General features: G+C 37.3%; 1 protein-coding gene across 1 annotated transcript; it reads left to right on the top strand.

Moving 5' to 3' along the window:
* The first annotated feature begins 3,526 nt into the window (after positions 1–3,526).
* LOC139739033 (ultra-long-chain fatty acid omega-hydroxylase-like) lies at positions 3,527–12,716 on the top strand. The gene is made up of 7 exons (XM_071649647.1): positions 3,527–3,866; positions 4,780–4,920; positions 7,020–7,213; positions 8,240–8,384; positions 10,792–10,884; positions 11,257–11,408; positions 12,118–12,716. The coding sequence occupies exons 1-7, from the start codon at positions 3,549–3,551 to the stop codon at positions 12,554–12,556; spliced, it is 1,482 nt and encodes a 493-aa protein (XP_071505748.1). The 5' UTR covers positions 3,527–3,548; the 3' UTR covers positions 12,557–12,716.
* The last annotated feature ends 5,528 nt before the right edge of the window (positions 12,717–18,244 follow it).

The following is an 18,244-nucleotide window of genomic DNA, read 5'->3' as shown; positions in this document are numbered from 1 at the left end:
GACTCGGAGACGTGTGCCAAAGCGTAAGCGCTAGAGAGGAGCCCTGGCGATAGCGTAGGTCTCTATAGGAAACTTGCGCCGTGCGCCCGCGTACGCATTTGACTAAAACACCGGGACCATGCACCTGTGCTTGAAAAGCATATCATGTAGACTTTTTTTAAAGTCACTACCGGGATGGGGTTTGGGTTGAACCAGAGCGGGTTGATAGATAGAGTTGCGACACTGGGGTACAAAGGTCACGTCAAATAGTTCCCCCTGGTCGTCGATGTCGACGAATTATTTCTACAGGGTTTTCACATAGGCGCACAGTACTCAGACCCAGCGGCAGTGTGAGATACCATTGTTGCTTGCGACGGGAGTGTGACTTGTTGAGAAAAATGTCCTGTCTCAGAGACTCCAACCCCAAGCACCTTCTGATCTGGAGATTTTCCTGCCTGAAACCCCTAGCAAACGGGAGACTCCAACTTGAAGTGCGCGAAGAGCACATCACGAGCGCGAATCCCTTGTTGTCTAGGGTTCTAGATGCTCTCTCGCGCTATCTAAGGCTAAATTTTCAACATACAATGAAATTAAGTAAAAAATCATTTCAAGCGGGAGAAATTAGAACTCAAGCGGGAGAACGGGAGATTCTGCAAAAATGGGCTTTCGGCGGGAGACTCCCGTCGAAAGCGGGAGAGTTGGAGTCTCTGCTGTCTTTACGGCAGTCATGTAAACTTAGTGAAGTAGAAAAAGGAGTACTAACTGTCGAAGTCAAGGAAACGGATGCAAACAACCGGAAAGGACGAAATATTTTCAGAGTTGTTTTAACGCTCCTGGATGATGTTGATGGGCGAACGTCAAAATGTAAGGACGGAAATATCATGTAGTCCCACTCCTTTACAATTGTTGTTGTAATTCAAAATCCCGGGCTGTGGGTCTTTATTGTTGTTATGACGACGAGGTGAAGCTATTTTGCACTCTCGCGCAAAACCCATGCGCGGAGCGCGTAACTCTACTTTGCGCGAGCCACGGAGCAAAATGACAATGAATGCATTGTTTGCGTCATAATACGGTACGCGGTTTTCTAAGGTCTTATCGACATCATACGACCAGGGGGAACTATTTTGAGGGATTGACCAATCAGCGCGAACTTCCGGTGTCGCAACTCTATCTATCAACCCGCTCTGGGTTGAACATTCTTTCAGAAATTAGGGGCGCAATTTTCGCGCTTGCCCCGGGCGCCGTTTTCCCTAGATACGCCACTGTGTGTATAGTGACATGAATGTGCTGCACTGTTTGACGGTATTGCTCAATGTGAAGAATTGTTTAGTGATGTCGTGCAGCGAATAGACAATCGAATCATCTCTCTCTCTCTCTCTCTCTCTCTCTCTCTCTCTCTCGTGTTATCCCTCTTTCATGGGCCTTATACTCACTTGGTTGTATCAAAACATTTATTCATGCATAGGATCAATTGTAGCTTGAAACTAATAAATAACAACACATGAATTTGAACTTTATTTTTTAAACACGCTTCAAGCAATTCGGGTAATGATAAATGATTGAAAAATCTATGCCTTTTACTAAATTATTTCATGTACCCATGTATGTGATTGTGATGGATATCGAGGATTGTTCGTGAAATAAAATATGTTCAACATTTGATTATTCCTCTTGTCATATGGGTATACTTTTGGCGGTGTACTGCCACTAGTTTGTTTTGCAACTTGGAGGGCAATGAGGTTGACTCACATGAATAGGAATTCCTGATTAGTTCACACTTTTTCAAACTAAAGAATGAAATCAAGTCAAATTTGACCAATATATATATACATATATACTGTGTCAGTTATATATATATATATATATATATATATATATATGAAGCACTGGCAGTGTCAAGTAAGCAAGACTAGCAAGTCATTCTGTCGTCACTTTGTCCAATTATGTTGTTGTCAGTCCAGAACTTATATACTGTTTAATTATGCATCCATTTTGTTTTGCTCAATAATAACGTTTGGTTTTTTTTTCTTTCCTTTTAATGGAATAGGAAGGTTATAATCGTGTGACCCCAAGCAATGGATGAAAGAAAAAACTTAAAAATACACGCATCCGTTTGTATCTGTCAGAGAAGATTGCATCAGATTTTCATTCCTTAATAACGCATGCACAACAGAGAGAGAGAGAGAGAGAGAGAGAGAGAGACTCACACACACACACACACAGACACAGACCCACACGCAAAAAAAAAGAAAAAAAAGTTCTGAGTTGTGTTGAACCCTCAACCTGAACTTTGACCTCGCAAATTCCAATCATCTCATCAAGGACGAATTGTCTCTTCAGCTGGAAGGGCGTTTAGAACTGTAGTGTAACCTTTATCATGAAAAAAGACTGGATTTAAAAGACTACCAGATATCCCCCCTTCTCTTCAATCTCAGGGCCTCCAGATATCCCCCCCCCCCCCCCCCCCCCACGTCTGCAAATTGAAAGAAATTCCTGTAGGGGACATCCGATGTCATCTATTTGGTGTAACACATTGTAGGGATATACTCTGCGTACAAAGTATAGAGACACTTTTGTGTGTCTTCAACTTTCCTCTTTTATATCATTGTACATGTATTATTTTGTAACCTTTGAACCTTGTACGGAATTCTGCCAACTTGCTTATTGCATGGACATACTGTTGATGTCAAGCATCTAGAAGACCCATGTTGTACAACTTTTTCCACTTTAAAAGTGGCCTGGGGGAAATTTATGGTAACATGGCAGACATCAAATCCAATCAGTTGTGGTAATTCGCTGAGTTAGTGACGGCATTTTATACATTACTTGAGGGAAATAAGATTTTGTACCAAGTAAGAACTGATTCGTATGTGTGTTTGTGTGTATGTATATTATGTGTGTGTGCACTGTTAAAGCTAATGAATAAAATAACATCCCAATTAGTAGTTCTGCAAGAAGAGTTTTGAAATGTCTGTCTCCAATGCTGTTTTACATTCTCAAGATGTCTGTATTTGGACTGTACTTGACATAAATGTGCTTTCATAATTTTGTGCATAAATGAGCATAACAATGTTTGTTTGTTTGTTTTTTTTTGTTTTGGTTGGTTACCTGAATATGTTTGCTATTTGGCCATGTTAAATACAATGTATAGGCCCTAATTTAAACATTCAAATGACGCCCCATCTTGTAAGAAAAAAAAATGCACAAAGAACACAGTCATGTGGATGTATTGTGTAGTTGACGGGAGATTTTTTTTTCCGAATTTTTAGATAACCAGGCCAGTGATGGATAGTTCCTGCTTGCTCCTGTTTACACAGCCAAGAAAAGGCACTTTGAACTTGAGGCACTTTGAACTTGAACAAGGTCTTGTCATACAGACTAACTTTGTCAGAGGGTGCGGGCTAAAGAGGGAAAACACACAAACACGCACACACGTACACACAAATAGAGCATATATAGAGTAGAATTACACATACCGGTGTATACACACGCATAGAACGCAAAGAGAAACAAGTGCTCGTCTATTCTGTTGCTCAAGGTACGTGTTTGTAAAGGCTGCGGACGCCATAATGTCGCTTATTACGACCATTTTGGGAACTGTTGCTTTATCCTTCTTTGGCTTCAAGATTGTCCAGTTTCTGTTGACACTGGTCGTTACTCTTCGTCGTCTCGTGTACATTCGACGACATCTTCCTGGACCCAAGCCACACTGGCTCTATGGCAACCTCCGCGACCCGGGGTTCAACGAGCCTGGATTTGAGTGGGAGCAAAAAGCAGTAAGCAAGTACCGGAGACTTCTGGTGTTCTGGATGGGATGGAAACCGGTAGTAATGCTCAACCATCCCGACAGCATCAAACCTCTGCTGGCTACAAACATCGGAATAAAGGTGTGTCCCAACGATACGCGTGCAGTAACTAGTAGATCTAACATTTTACAAATTAACCACAAGAACGAGATTTTGATAGCATTCGAAGGAATCTCACGGAGAATACAATTAGTGGCTACCTGCAAAAAAGAAAAAAGGATGAGCTGGGCCCTAAAATGTGTTTTTAAATCGTTATATTAGGTCAAGGTGTGGAATAAATACTGAAAGTATAATAATCACACACACACACACACATACACACACAAATTAGATGTATCTTTATATATTAAGTTCACTAAATATTGACTTAATAACATGTCTTTTAAACTTATTTTAAAAGAAGTCAGATTAAAAAAAAAAAAAAATCTGTTTGATGGAATTAGTCATGGATCACATAGTCATAATGGAGTGAGAGTCGTTATAAAAATCCGGTAAAGGAAAATTCAGCAACGCATGAAAAATAATCAGGACCATGATGTCTGAGGTTATATACACTAAATACATATTTTGTTCAATTATTATTATCATCATGAGCGTTATTCTTGTCATTATCGTTAACATTTTTATTATGTAATTATCATTGTACTGTTAGCATTGGTCTATTCATTTTTTCTCTGCATCGGGGTAAAGAATGCAGTATCTGGTCAAAGATTGCTACAAGGGGCTCTCTTTATTAAGAGGGCTTTATCAAAGGGTTTTAATGATTGATCTGTCTACGCAATAGTGTATAGTCTTTCTTTTTTTTCGTTATTTTCTTAGAACTAATATTTCATTGTTTCATTTTATCATTCTTGAGTATAATCTCTTATATGCAGTGTACCTTTCTGATGATTGTAAGTGAAATGGATACTATATCTATGATTGTCATCGTTTTTATTGTTATTATATGATAACATTACTGTCATCAAAACTACTTTTTCTTTCTCTGAAAAAGTCTGACGACTATCAGGTTTTCAAGGAATGGTCCGAGGGATTGGGTCTCTTAGAGGGCGCTATTTGGAAGCGCCATCGCACTCTCATCACGCCATCATTTCACTTTCAGGTCTTGAAACAATACCTGGTGGTTATGAATGAGGTGGGTGGTCTCCATCAAGCTATTCAACTATTTCTTTTTCATGCAAAGTTTGAATCTGAAGAAGATTATAATCGTTATTATTGTTGTTATCTTTATTATCATATAAACTGTTATTATCTGCCATAATTGAAAGTATTTCCAGTGCAGATCACATTCAATTCGACCTGCCTGCAATGACATGTGCATCATAGGAAATAAACCAGAAGAGTGTGAAAAAAGTCCCTAAATTTGACTACGTTTTGTAATCTAGCATTACTTGCAATTATAACATGCAACAAGAACATCGTTCCAAAAATGCTTTTTGCCTATATTTCAGAATTAAATGTCCCGACAAAACATTCCATTTGTTTATTTTTGGTTGTTGGTATGTTTAAGAACACCTGTCACTTGGTGTGAATCCAATAGGTACCTCTCCACTCAAGATATCGTCAGTACGGCATGATGCGGCCTCTTAAGATCACCTTCGCCATAATCACTTTACTGCTAATGCCTTTTTAGCCTGTCAAAAGAATTCGAAAACAATATTTGGACCTCCATAAAAACAACAAAACATTTTAAAGGATGTTATAATTGGTTTCATGCTCACTGGGCATATCAACTTTCATTGACTTTGTTAGCATTGGGAGTTATAATAATATTTGCATTAATCATCTAAATTCATGCATTTATGGATGTTCTTATAATTCTACATATTTGAGATTAGTTATTTTCAGATGGTGATCCTAATCATGAGGACAAGTTTTATGGGGCACCAAGTGTCGTACGGTCGATTTCGTTACGAAATCAGTCATTATTTCCGTCGACGAAATAACTGATTTCGTGACAAAATCGATCATGCGACACATGGCGACCCATAAACTTATCCTTGGGGTAAGCTATCCTCGAGGTTAAAGATCACCGTCTGAATGTAACTATCAAGAATTCTGACTACTGTGATTAAGGTAAAAAAATATTCTTACATTCAGAAAAGGAAAACTTTATACCTTGATACATTCAAAAAGAAAACAAAAATCGGCGGCCATGAAAAGGAATGTACCGGTGAAGATATGGAATGTATACCGACTCAGTATTTCCGAAGATTTTCATTTTTTACATGATTATTCTTTCCCTTTGGTTGCGACTGAATTATGTAAATCAGTGAAAACTTATCATCGTGCCATCAGGCCATGAATGTTTCCGAGTGATAAAATAATTTCATTTTAAAATTATTGTAATCTCCACCTAATTTGACTGCTTTCTGGAGAAATTTATGAATATAGCACACTAGGTAACAACATTCTACTTTATGAATGCAGAAAATCAAATGTTCAAACATCGTGCGAAATGTTTTGTGACTGAGTCGAGTTTCGTAATATCGAGTGTTTACTCATACCTTCTGCCTGTTTGTTTGTTGTTGATTCCTTAAAAAAAAATAATGTGGTGATGTTCTTTCCGCCGGAGGTTCGTTAATCCGAAAATGAAATAAGTTTCGTTATTCTGGACACACGAATTCCGTATACCTAGGTGTTCGTCAATTCGAAAATGAAAAAGGGTTCATTGATCCGAACTTTATATTTTGTCACGTTAGTGGCATTATTTCGAGGTTCGTTATTTCTAAAGCTCGCTATAATGTGAAACAAAAAAAAAAGAAAAATAAGAAAAATGGTTCATTAATTCAAAAAGGAAAATGTTCGTTTATCCGAAAATGAAAAGAAGATGAACGCTAACCCTCGCAACAATGACCCTGCTTTTTTTTTCTGAATAACAAAACCTTTGAAATAATGAACTGTAACTGAATATCATAAGCGTCAATAGTAGCAAGACTGAGAAACTTGCTTGCATTTGGTTTCTCATGGAACTCATTAACGAGTGTTTAACTCATTCAAACACTTACTTCTTTAATCAATGTCCCATTCTATTTACCTAAACACCCCACCAAAAAAAAAAAGAAGTATCTTTAGAATTCTGAAAACGTGACCATAATTATGACGTATTTTCTTTTTGATTTCTTTGTTGATTCATTTGTTTATTTCTGAGATTGTTTGGTAATGAGGGGTATTTGTCCTAAATTTGTCTTCTTATTCACTACACTCTCTGCCTGAATTGTTCCTTTAATCTAGGCATTGGATGTCCTGATTGACAAACTTCACGTGGCTGCGGACCAAGGGGAACCGGTCAAAACACATGAAACCATGTCACTACTTTCACTTGACGTCATACTCCGCTGCGCATTTTCCCACCAATCACATTGTCAGGAAACGGAGTCACGTGAAGTGGAGGTCTTGGAGAAACTGACCACCATCTGCGCATACAGGTGATTCGACATTTAATCTCATCGTCAGCACGCTGACGTTTGCATTATGGTACGATGATGCTGACATGTGATGAGAAAAAAGAAGAAGAAGAAGAAGAAAAAAAAAAGAATTGTGCTTGAACACGCCTTTGAGTGAAATGTATAACAGTCCAGAAAGCAAAAAGAGCGAAAATTTGAGTAATTCCATGATAGTTTCCTCATCAAAGAATCAATATTTAAAAATCTATCTTTGTCTAATCAACGTTTCCTTCATCTTCTGCATAAACTCCTTTTCATCTTCATATATCTTTTCTATACATCTAACACATTGTAACATTTTAAACTGTACATAGTGATAACAGCATTACAACACGTCATAATATTTCTAATTGGTGTCACTTGTAAAACAGATTTAGTACTTTAAAGTAGATGTGAATTAGCGACAAATCAACCAACATGAAGATGTTAATCAGTATGTTAACTGGATATGTATACAAAATGTGCACAATAGCTTATCAAAAAGCGTTTTCAGAATAAACTGTCTTCAGTTACGGTTTATTGAGAAAATTTGTGATATCTGATTACTTTTTGTAGGGTGTTTTGTTACACAACTAAACTATTCATAAGTATCAAAGAATGTGATAATTCAAACATTCATTCACTGGCTCCCTCTGTTAAATACTGATCTTAATTGGATAGTTTGAATACATTTCATAACCATAATGATATCATCATCAAAGATTCAACATTCAAAAATATCATCTTCTTATATCAACATCTTCATCTGCATAAACTCCTTCATTTTCATACACCTTCCTTATACAACTGCATTAAGATATTATATATTTTAAAAATAACATGATGATAACAACGTTGCAACACAATGCAACAAACAAATAGACGAACTTCCATTATTCATTTATGACCACTGAATCCCTTGATCGCGTGGCGATTGAACATGCGGATGGAATTTCACATTCATCATCCTGCATGGTTAAAATGCATTGGTTAACCCCATTTTTAATCACAAGGAATTTTCTTCTACAGAGTGTTTCACCCGTTGATGTTCTACGACTGTATCTTTCGGCTGTCCTCCAAGTACCGAGATTGGAAAGAGGGTTGTGCTTACATGCATGGCATACACGATAAGATCGTCGCAGAGCGGCGACGAACATATGCCACGGAAAAAGAGGTAACCCTAAAAGAGATGAAGTCAACGGTTAATGGTAAAATTCCCTTCTGAAGACAACAATTATCATGAAATAGAGGGGTACAAAAGCGTTATGAACTAAATGTTGTTGATCGAGCGAACTTACACAAAAGTACGCATATAACGACTCTCCGGAAATGTGAACGATGTATCATTCAGTTTGCCGTTTCCATTGCAGGTGTGAGCTGATAATAATAATAATAATAATAATAATAATAATAATAATAATGATAACAATAACGATGATTATAATAATAACAATCATAACGATAATGATGATGATAATAGCAATAACGACAATGATGATAATAAAAGCTAGTCTTTCACATAGCGCATTTTAATCTTAATAAGAATTTCATTGCGCTTTATAGATTATTATGATGATAATACATGTATTGTAGAGCCACAAATACTGTCCACCGTATGATCAGGCCCGTAACTAGGATTTTTATGGGGGAGGGGGTTCAAACTTGGAAATAGTGGACCTTTCTGAGGGAGTTAAGCAACCAAAGCGGGATAGGGTCTCACTCTGGGAGGGGTATATTTTCAAACGTAAAAACAATCAATTCTTCACCTTTGATAGTTCGGTTTGACACATGTATCAGCCATGAAGAAAAGTCTCTGATCATCTTCGTGCCTACATACTGAATTGTTCTTATATAAACGCGCCGGAACACTTTTTTTTTTTTGAAGGGTGTGGGGGGGGGGGGGGGGCAAAATCTCGACGGGGGCACATTATGTGACGGTGTGAAATCCTCGGCGAGGGAGCGAAGCGACCGAGAGGGGGTACCACGGTAGGGACTTTTTGTAGAAACAGAGTACAAAAGTCGCATTTATACAGCATTTAAAATCAAATTTCTAGGAAATTACACATAATGGAAAAAAAGGACTATGATTACAACATACGGGGGGTACATGTGACGGTGTAAGATCCTCGGCTAGGGGACCGAGCAGGGGGAGGGGGGATACCCCCCTCCCGCGGCAGGGACTTTTTGTAAAGACAGAGTACAAAAGTCGCGATTAAAAAAGCATTTAAAAGCAAATTTATAGGAAATTAAACTTAGGTAAAAAAAAAATACTGCGAAGGACTGTGATTATAACATGGGGGGGGGGGGGGAAGGGCACATTTTGATGTAACGGTGTGAGATCCTCGGCAAGGGAGCGAAGCGACAGAGCAGGAGGAGGAAGTGGGAGGGGGAATACCCCCTCCCACGGTAGAGACTTTTTGTTAAAACAGAGTACAAAAGTCGCGCTTATAGAGCATTTAAAAGCAAATTTCTAGAAAATTAAACATAGTGAAAAAAAAAGATGCGAAGGACTATGATTATAATATACGGGGGTATATTTATGTGAACGAGTGAGATCCTCGGCGAGGGAGCGAAGCGACCGAGCGGGGGAGGGACTTTTTGTAAAAACAGAGTATAGATTCGCGTTTATTGAGCATTTCAAAGCAAATTTCAAGGGAATTAAACATGGCGAAGAAATACAGTGTGAAGGACTACGATTATAACATACGCGGGTACATTATGTGACGGTGTGAGATCCTTGGCGAGGGTGTTGGAGGGGGGTAAAACAAACATCACTGCGAACTACTATCATCATAACTTATTAAAACTGTTCATTTTATTATATGTACGGGCAGAGCGAGCGAGCCACTTTCACTAATTGCCATTCGTCTGAAATGTATTCATTAAAAGCTTAAACGTGGTCGCATTGTTCTAGCAATAAGAATTATTCTTATACTGCTAAAAAGCATAGAAGAAAGGGAAAATGTAAGGTTTACTAAAGGTATGTTTCAGGGGGCACACGAGGTACCATCTATACACTAAATTTACTCATAAGTAAATATTAGTGTATAGATATTATAGTGTATATTAATAATGAATCATGATTATGATTGTTACAGGGAGGACTTGGGAGAGGGGCAAAAACTCGTTTTGCCCCCCAAAAGTTTATGTGCCACCCCTAACCGCCCCCCCCCCCGCTTCCGGCGCCCTTATTCTTATACCTATTATCTATACCAAGTTCAGCATCATCCTTCTTGTATTTGTGTTGCTGAAGATATCAACCACCTTTTCCAGGTTGATCACTTTGTGGTAGTGAATATGGAGAAGCGCAAGAGACGTTAGTTGAGTTTGGGTCACGCTGGCTTTTTGTTTTTGTTTTTGTTTTACTTTGGTTGTTGTTGTTTTATCTTTAAAAATCATTCTTCTGTCGTATTTGGAGCTTTGGGAAGAAGTCTCTACTTTTTTTTTTTGGTTCAAGCGGACCCTGCTCGCTAGCGGGGGGGGGGGGGGGGGGGGGAGGGTTCATTCGAACCCCCTGAGCCCCCCCCCCCCCCCCCCCTAGTTACGGGCCTGATGATGTTTATGATTTTCTGTTTATGAAGGCTGAGAAGAGAAGGATGGATTTTCTGGATACATTGCTGCTGGCACAAGATTCGGATGGCAACGGACTAAGTAAGAAGGAAATACGTGATGAGGTACTTTCAACTCTTTTTTATGTTGTTTGCTTATTTAATGGCTTTTGAATCATCCGATATTCTCATTTAATCTTTACCCAGAAATGAATGAACGAGCTCGAAAACACCAAGCATAAAGAAGCTTTGATATTAGATTTGTAATTTTAGGAATAGAATATAATAATATGTTATTTGCTGAGTTAATCCGTTAATTTTCATGACATGATATTTCAAAGAACGATCCTGTATACTAATGATGTTATGAATCATTTGTGTTTATTGGGATTCTGCGTTAGTTTCAGATTTTACAGTGGAGACATAAGTACGACGTGTTTTCAAGTCGAATCGTCAATTAGCTCTCATGGTCTGCTTTCCCTTTTGATGACGTAACAGGTGAACCAGTTTGTTTTCGCCGGCACGGACACCACCGGAAGTGCCCTCACGTGGTTTCTGTACATCATGGCCCAGCATCCCGACGAACAGGCCCGAATTCAAGAGGAGGTCGACACACTGTTCGCAGGACGAGATGACGACAGCGTTCAATAGTAATACCATGTTTGACGGGTTTCTGATAAACACAGTGATAAACACACACACACACACACACACACACACACACATGTATGTATGTGCGTATGTATGTATGTATGCATACATGTAATACGTCTAAATAAATGAATAAGTATATAAATAAATATGTATATATAAGCCTATATGTACATATATATATATATATAATCTATATATATATATATATATATATATATGTGTGTGTGTGTGTGTGTGTGTGTGTTTGAGTGTCTGTGCGTGTGCGTTTGTATGTATACATAACTGTAATAATAAGTTATAATTATAGTGATTGAATAAATTGAAACGAAGTGTACATTGTTATGTTGTGTGCGTTATTCGGTGAACAAATAATATAGGCCTATACTCGAAGAGTAACACTGGAATCATTTCAGAGATTTTGTCAGCTCAGGGGTTTAGTCTTTATCAAAAACTCAAATGATGAAGGTCATCATCACAACGTAAATACTACCCTAAATAACGCTTATATTGTACGTGAAACTGTCTGGGTTTATCCCAATAGCAGACCTATTGTATCCTAAAATAAAATGATAGAACAGTTAACTCAAGTAATTATTTCTTTTTCTTTTCACAGATTGACACGACATATTATAACTGTAAATTGAAGAGTTGTTTAGATACACTCATGTGTAAGAATCATGTCCTCCTTTTTGTTTTCGTTTCTAGCGAAGACCTCAAAAAACTAACTTACATAACGCAGTGTCTCAGGGAATCGATGCGCATGTACGTATACGTCCCGCCATTTCGTGTGCTGAGGGAACCGCTGAAAGTGAACGATTTCACCATTCCCGCGGGAACCGTCGTGGCGGCTAACACTTACCAGCTCCACCACAACCCGGATGTTTGGGGAGACGACCACATGGACTTCAAACCTGACCGCTTCGAGAGGACCAACGTCGAGAAACGGGACCCCTTCGCTTTCGTCCCCTTCTCGGCCGGAGCTCGGAACTGCCTCGGGCAGCAATTCGCCATGGACGAAATGCGGAGCACAGCGGCTCGGATCTTTCGCAGGTTCAGTGTCAGCCTAGTGAAAGGAGCTCGTCCCGTCTTCCAAATTGTAACCAAGCCAGACAACGAAATTCTTGTCAAGTTTATTCACCGCTAGACCGTGCTCATACCACATTACGTCAGAGCCTGCAACCAACAGACCGACAGGGTTTGGTTTGGTTTGGTTAATCTCTGCATTCAACAAATACAAATTCCAGTTAATATTCCAAAAGTACAAAAATAAAGAAAGATAAATGCAATGATTAAGATTTTTACAAATTGATGTCACACACGTAGAAAAACAGGCAAAAGAATTACGCATGTGATAACATAAGAGGTATAAAGTATTTAGATATTTTCTCGTAAATGAGAAAGATAATTGAATGCAGGAGACTCATCATGGGTGGTTATCGAGGGAGTAGAACAGGCCTCATCAAAAGATAAGAATATCTGGCAACTTGTAACCCTCTATAACAAAAGAGTGATTGAGTAGGTGCAATGCAATGGCGGATGTTGGTGCAAAAAAAAAACAAAAAAAAAACAAGTCTTTGACTGACACACAAACACACACACACTCACACAAATCAATGTGAAAATTATTATTTATTTATTATTATCATGTGTTCTTTTGATTTAAGGAGTTGAAAATCAGTTTTGATTGATTGTTTGACTTGGCATGCTTTGGCCTATAGGTAGCAAAAATACAAAACAAACCAAAACAAGAAGGAAAACCAGTCATATTGCCGGATGGATTTAATTTGGCGAAGCTAATCCCTTCCCTTGGAATATATTTTTCCCGAGAAAATAAAATATTATGTAGATTTGTTTACACAGATCAAACAGAGAGGGACTAAAATGTTTAAAATGTATCAAAATTTTTTGAAGAAAATGACATGTTACCACTGGTGCCGTTTAAGGCTCAGTGTAAAATATATTTTGATGTTGCAAGCGTTATGCATAATTCAGTATTATAATCATATCATCATTATCTTTTGTTGAAAATTCCATACTGTGTAGGATGATGAATCATCTTCTTGTATGTAGGTGGTAGCTAGCAACGCGTGACTTGCTTGATTATTTTTTTTTACTTTAATTTTCACTTCTGCATGCTGCAAACATTATATCTATTACATTTACCTTAAATGCTTCACTCTTTATAGTCTTCATTATCGATATTGCTATACATTCATATTTTTTCTAATATGTACACTCAGCAAAAAAAAGAAGAAAGAAAGTAAAGATATTTTCCAGTTAATATTTTTCATATTCACTATCAAAGATCATCTCATTGGTTATCAATCTGGTAGGTTTGTACAAAGGGAAATTTTACGCATCAGTGAAGGCATTTGTTTTTGTCCTCCAAGACAGAAAAGTAAAAATTGCAGAATTGGACATATTGAAATTTATTTGCAAATGTCCTCCAAGATAGCAATGATAACAAAAAAACAACAACAATTTAACACAATGAGATTCACGAATAAATTTGTTTCCTTTTATAATCATGACTCTGAAATAAACTCGATTTGTTATGGTGTTCCACAAGGCTCCCTCTTAGGTCCTCTTTTATTCATTTTATACATCAATGACTTCCGGAACTCATCCTCTCTGCTGTCTTTTCTTCTGTTCGCAGATGATACAAGTCTCTTTTATTCTCACTCAGATCCTTATGTTTTGCTCGATTCTTTGAATAATGAACTTAAGCTGGTATTTGAGTGGATTCAGGTCAATGAATTGTTGCTTAACATCAATAAGACCAATTATATGTTTTTCAGTAACAATAAAATCTCTTCCAGGTTTAGTTTTAGTGAATGGTTTACACTTAAATCAAATAGATTCAACAAAATTTTTAGGTATCTATATTGACAGTAACCTTTCATGAAAGGTACATGTTGATTATTTATGCAAATTATTGTGCAAGAATGTTGGAGTTATTCACAAACTGAAATATCTCTTCCCAGAGCCAATATTGCATTTTTTTATACAACTTTATTACTACCTTACTTGAATTACGGAATATTAGCCTGGGGGAATTGCTCAAAGACTAAAATCAATTCGTTATTTTTGATTCAGAAAAAGGCCTTGCGGATTATAAATCGTGCACAGTTTTTTGATCACACTGTACGAGTTAAATACTGGTGATCTTCCTAGTATATTTTCTCCAATATTTGCTAGAAACAGTGATATCCATACCTACCCTACAAGACACAGTGAATCCTATCATTTTTTCCCCTGTTCGTACAGTTTTAGCCCTTAAGACAATTACATCGACAGGCCCTTCTTTCTGGAATGAGTTAGATTCGGTTGGGTTTCAATCAAGTTCTTTAAGTTCCTTTAATCAAAATCTTAAAGCCAATTTTCTAAAATCCTATGTTATATATTTTGCCTTAATCATTTGAAAAATTTCTGCATACTCAAATGATGCCTCGCTCGGATGACTTCATTAGTTTGATCAACTTGCTACTTTTCTTAGCATTTATACCATAAGTTCAATCATAAACATCATACTCTGTACATTCCGTAAACTTTATAATGTTCTCGATATCTTGTATTTTTGCACTTTACCCCACTTTTGACATTGATATACTGTACTAAAAGCCTATGTTATATTTTTGGAGCTCATATCTTACAAGCTTTGTTTTTTAGTGGGTTCCGCATATTACACATTAATTATACGTCCTTATACATTTGTGCAATATTGGTTCAAACTGACCATTGTGTTAAAAACATTTCTTTTTCAAAATCAATGGAATATAAAACTTGTATGAAATGTGGATTATGGAACATAAATAATCAAAACAAAAACATAGTGGAGAAACTGAAGGTGGAACATAAGCATTTTCTATCAATTCAAACTTGAAAGACATAGGTAAGTAAGCCCTAAAGGTGATAAAATCGACAGATTTTTTTTTCATTCTACCTGTAATTAAGGAATTTAGGAATACATGAGACAAATTCAAGAACCAAATATTATTTCAAATTTTCTTAATTTGGAATAAGATTTCTATTTTTAAAATTTCTTTGTTATCGTAATGCTTTCTTTTATGTCTTTTGACTGCGGATTTGCCAGAAGATTCTTCATTTTCCTCCATTATTTTTTTGCCTTTCTTTGTCTTTGGAGGGTTACAGAGACATTAAAGAGATGATAGGTTGATTTTTGCAAACTTATTTGCATTTCTATTGTGTTGAATTTGTCTTTTGTTGTCATTATTGTGTGAAAGAGCAAATACGTTTGAATAACAACTTGTCCATTTTGCAATTTTTACTTTTGCGCCTTGGAAGAGAAAAACGAATGTGTTTACTCATTGTCATGATATGAGATATTTTGTATTTGTCACGTAATAATTATTTTGTCTCATTTTGTCAATGTTCATCATGTAGATCATGTAAGAGAGCGATATTACTGTAATGGTCAGAATAGAAGTGCAGCTTAAAAAAACCCCAAAACAAACAAACAAAAGCCTGCAGCAACATGACCAAATAAGGAGATTTTGCAATGCACAATGAAAGTAAAAGAGAGTGATTTGGAATTAAATGTTTTGGGGATGAGTAAACCCTACATGACGTCAAAATACAAGGAAAGGGTATCCCTGGTAGTATGCCTCATACTATCTGGTATGTGGACGTCATTCAAAACGTCAAACACAAGTTTCTAGCTAGGTCAAAACAGGACCACTTCAAAGAATTTTGGTTTCCGTGGACAGGAAGTGATGACGTCAAGCAGAGGCTTGACCAATGCAAAATGAGATACTCGGGAAAGTTTTGACAGACAGAAAACGCCAACCAATAAGAAAAGGGGGCAGGACTTCTATGAAAACTTTCTAGGAAGTCACTTCATTTAATTGATTTTACATGGAGACCTATGGTCCAATAAATGTATAAATATGCAACGCTTAGGCACAAAATTCAGATGCCATATAATTTGCGGAACATTCAGGACCGGTACTTCGAGATTGCAAAGTTAGATAGTAGCAGAGTATTATATGGAATCAGTGTGATTCAGGGATTGTTGCATTTCGGCTCGGACAGCCTGACCGTCCAGAAGAGAATCTAGGAGGATTCGAATTTAAACACCAGCAACTGTTGTAAGTACACGATCATTTAATTGAAGTTGTTTGTGCCTTGTAAGTTTCTATGTAATTCCCGATATGACATTGTATGTGTGATGTTTGTATGACAAACCGAATTCTAATTGCATTGTGAAAGAAACAGAGACCTAGAACAACGCTTAGATTTTAATGGGCTGATTAATCACCCCTACTCAACATTGAAAGATAATGATGCATTGTGAAACATTATTATGGAAATTATGTGTGGCTAATCAGTGGTAATGTGATGGAATATAAATGTGTTTCGTTTAAGTTACATGAATAGAATCAGGAATAACCAAAGATCACAAATTATAAGGGAGGAATCATGTTACCAAATTAACAGAATGTTTAGGGTTCCAGAGAGAGAGAGAGAGAGAGCCACAGTTTGGGGTTCCAGAGAGGACCAGAAGTTGGGAAGCCAACGACCAGAAAGGGGAGACGACCCGCTACTTCAGGCAGGGCATCGTCGACAGCCTAGAGCAACCAAGCACGGGAGCTTCTATAATAAACCACCGAGCAGAGCAACTTAGCTCAAGACCAAGTGGAATTGGATATCTGTATTCAAGTGTGTACTATGTTATCATTGTAAACCATCACAGCTTCGAACAGGTATAATACATCTCATTGATTGTTATATCGTAAGAATACTGTGTGATTGGCTACTTATTTCGAGGCACTTTAGTTGCGCAAGTCAAAAGAGTTGATTAATAATGAATGGTCTGCTAACAATCTGCTGCATTTTGAGAGAGTCAACCTTTGACTATAGAAAAGATCCCAGTCGCAGGGAGGACTTTCGTTCCCCACATTCAGAGGAAAGTCCCCTGTGACACTCATGCGTAAAATTAACCTAATCATTGACCTACTAGGTTGACAGCTAATTAAATTACCTTTAACATGGAATATAAAACACCATTTTAAGCCAGAAAGTCTATAAGAAAGATGAAATTGAAAAGTGTTTACTCTCTCTTTTTTTTTTGCTGAGTGTGGTATATGGAGGCCTATTTTACTTTGACACAAAGTCTTGGTTTTTGAAAATGCTTCAATTTAATTTATTTTTTGTTCTGTTACTATGGTATATATCAAAGTCTAGATATTCAGGAAAATTGTTCGTGTATTGTAAAGTTTGATATCGACCCTTGACAACGAAATCTACCCCCAACAGGAAAACTAATAATCGAACAAACTCACAATTATGATGATGATAAACAATAACAATAGTTATTTTGCAAAAGTAAAGTTAACATATTCAAGTCGGCTTCTCCTCCTTGAATAGAGCGCCTAAGTTCACCTCCTGCGAAATCTTTCAGTATGATAACGCGTAAATAGATCCTTGCCATTTGATTAGTCGTCCAATTTCACTATGACGGCATCATTCGTGCAATTGTGGCTCCATTTACCGTGCAATTTCGGGGCCCGGCACCCTCCGTAAAACGTTTACGTTTGCATGCAGTGTGTGAATACGACAGCGCGCTAGCGTAAAGCGTTCAGTGAGCACTCTCTAGATCTCAGATTCTCTCGTGTTTGTGAATTAATAAAACATCGAACGACAAGGATTATTTCAGGTGTTATATAAAACAAATAAAACATGTATATATTTGTGTAACGGAAAAAATATTTCATTCGGTGAAAGATGAAATCTTTGATGAATTCAATTCTGCTGCGCCTCGTTGAATGGATCATTTCATCTTTCACCTCATGAACACCTGTCCATTACACTC

This window comes from Diadema antillarum, unplaced genomic scaffold (genome assembly GCF_040938485.1).
Source record: "Diadema antillarum isolate AM-2024a unplaced genomic scaffold, OU_Dant_1.0 seq00000780_RagTag, whole genome shotgun sequence".
Classification (NCBI taxonomy): Eukaryota; Metazoa; Echinodermata; class Echinoidea; order Diadematoida; family Diadematidae; genus Diadema; species Diadema antillarum.
The sequence above is the reverse complement of the archived record's forward strand: the minus strand, read 5'-3'. Positions and strand labels throughout refer to the sequence as shown.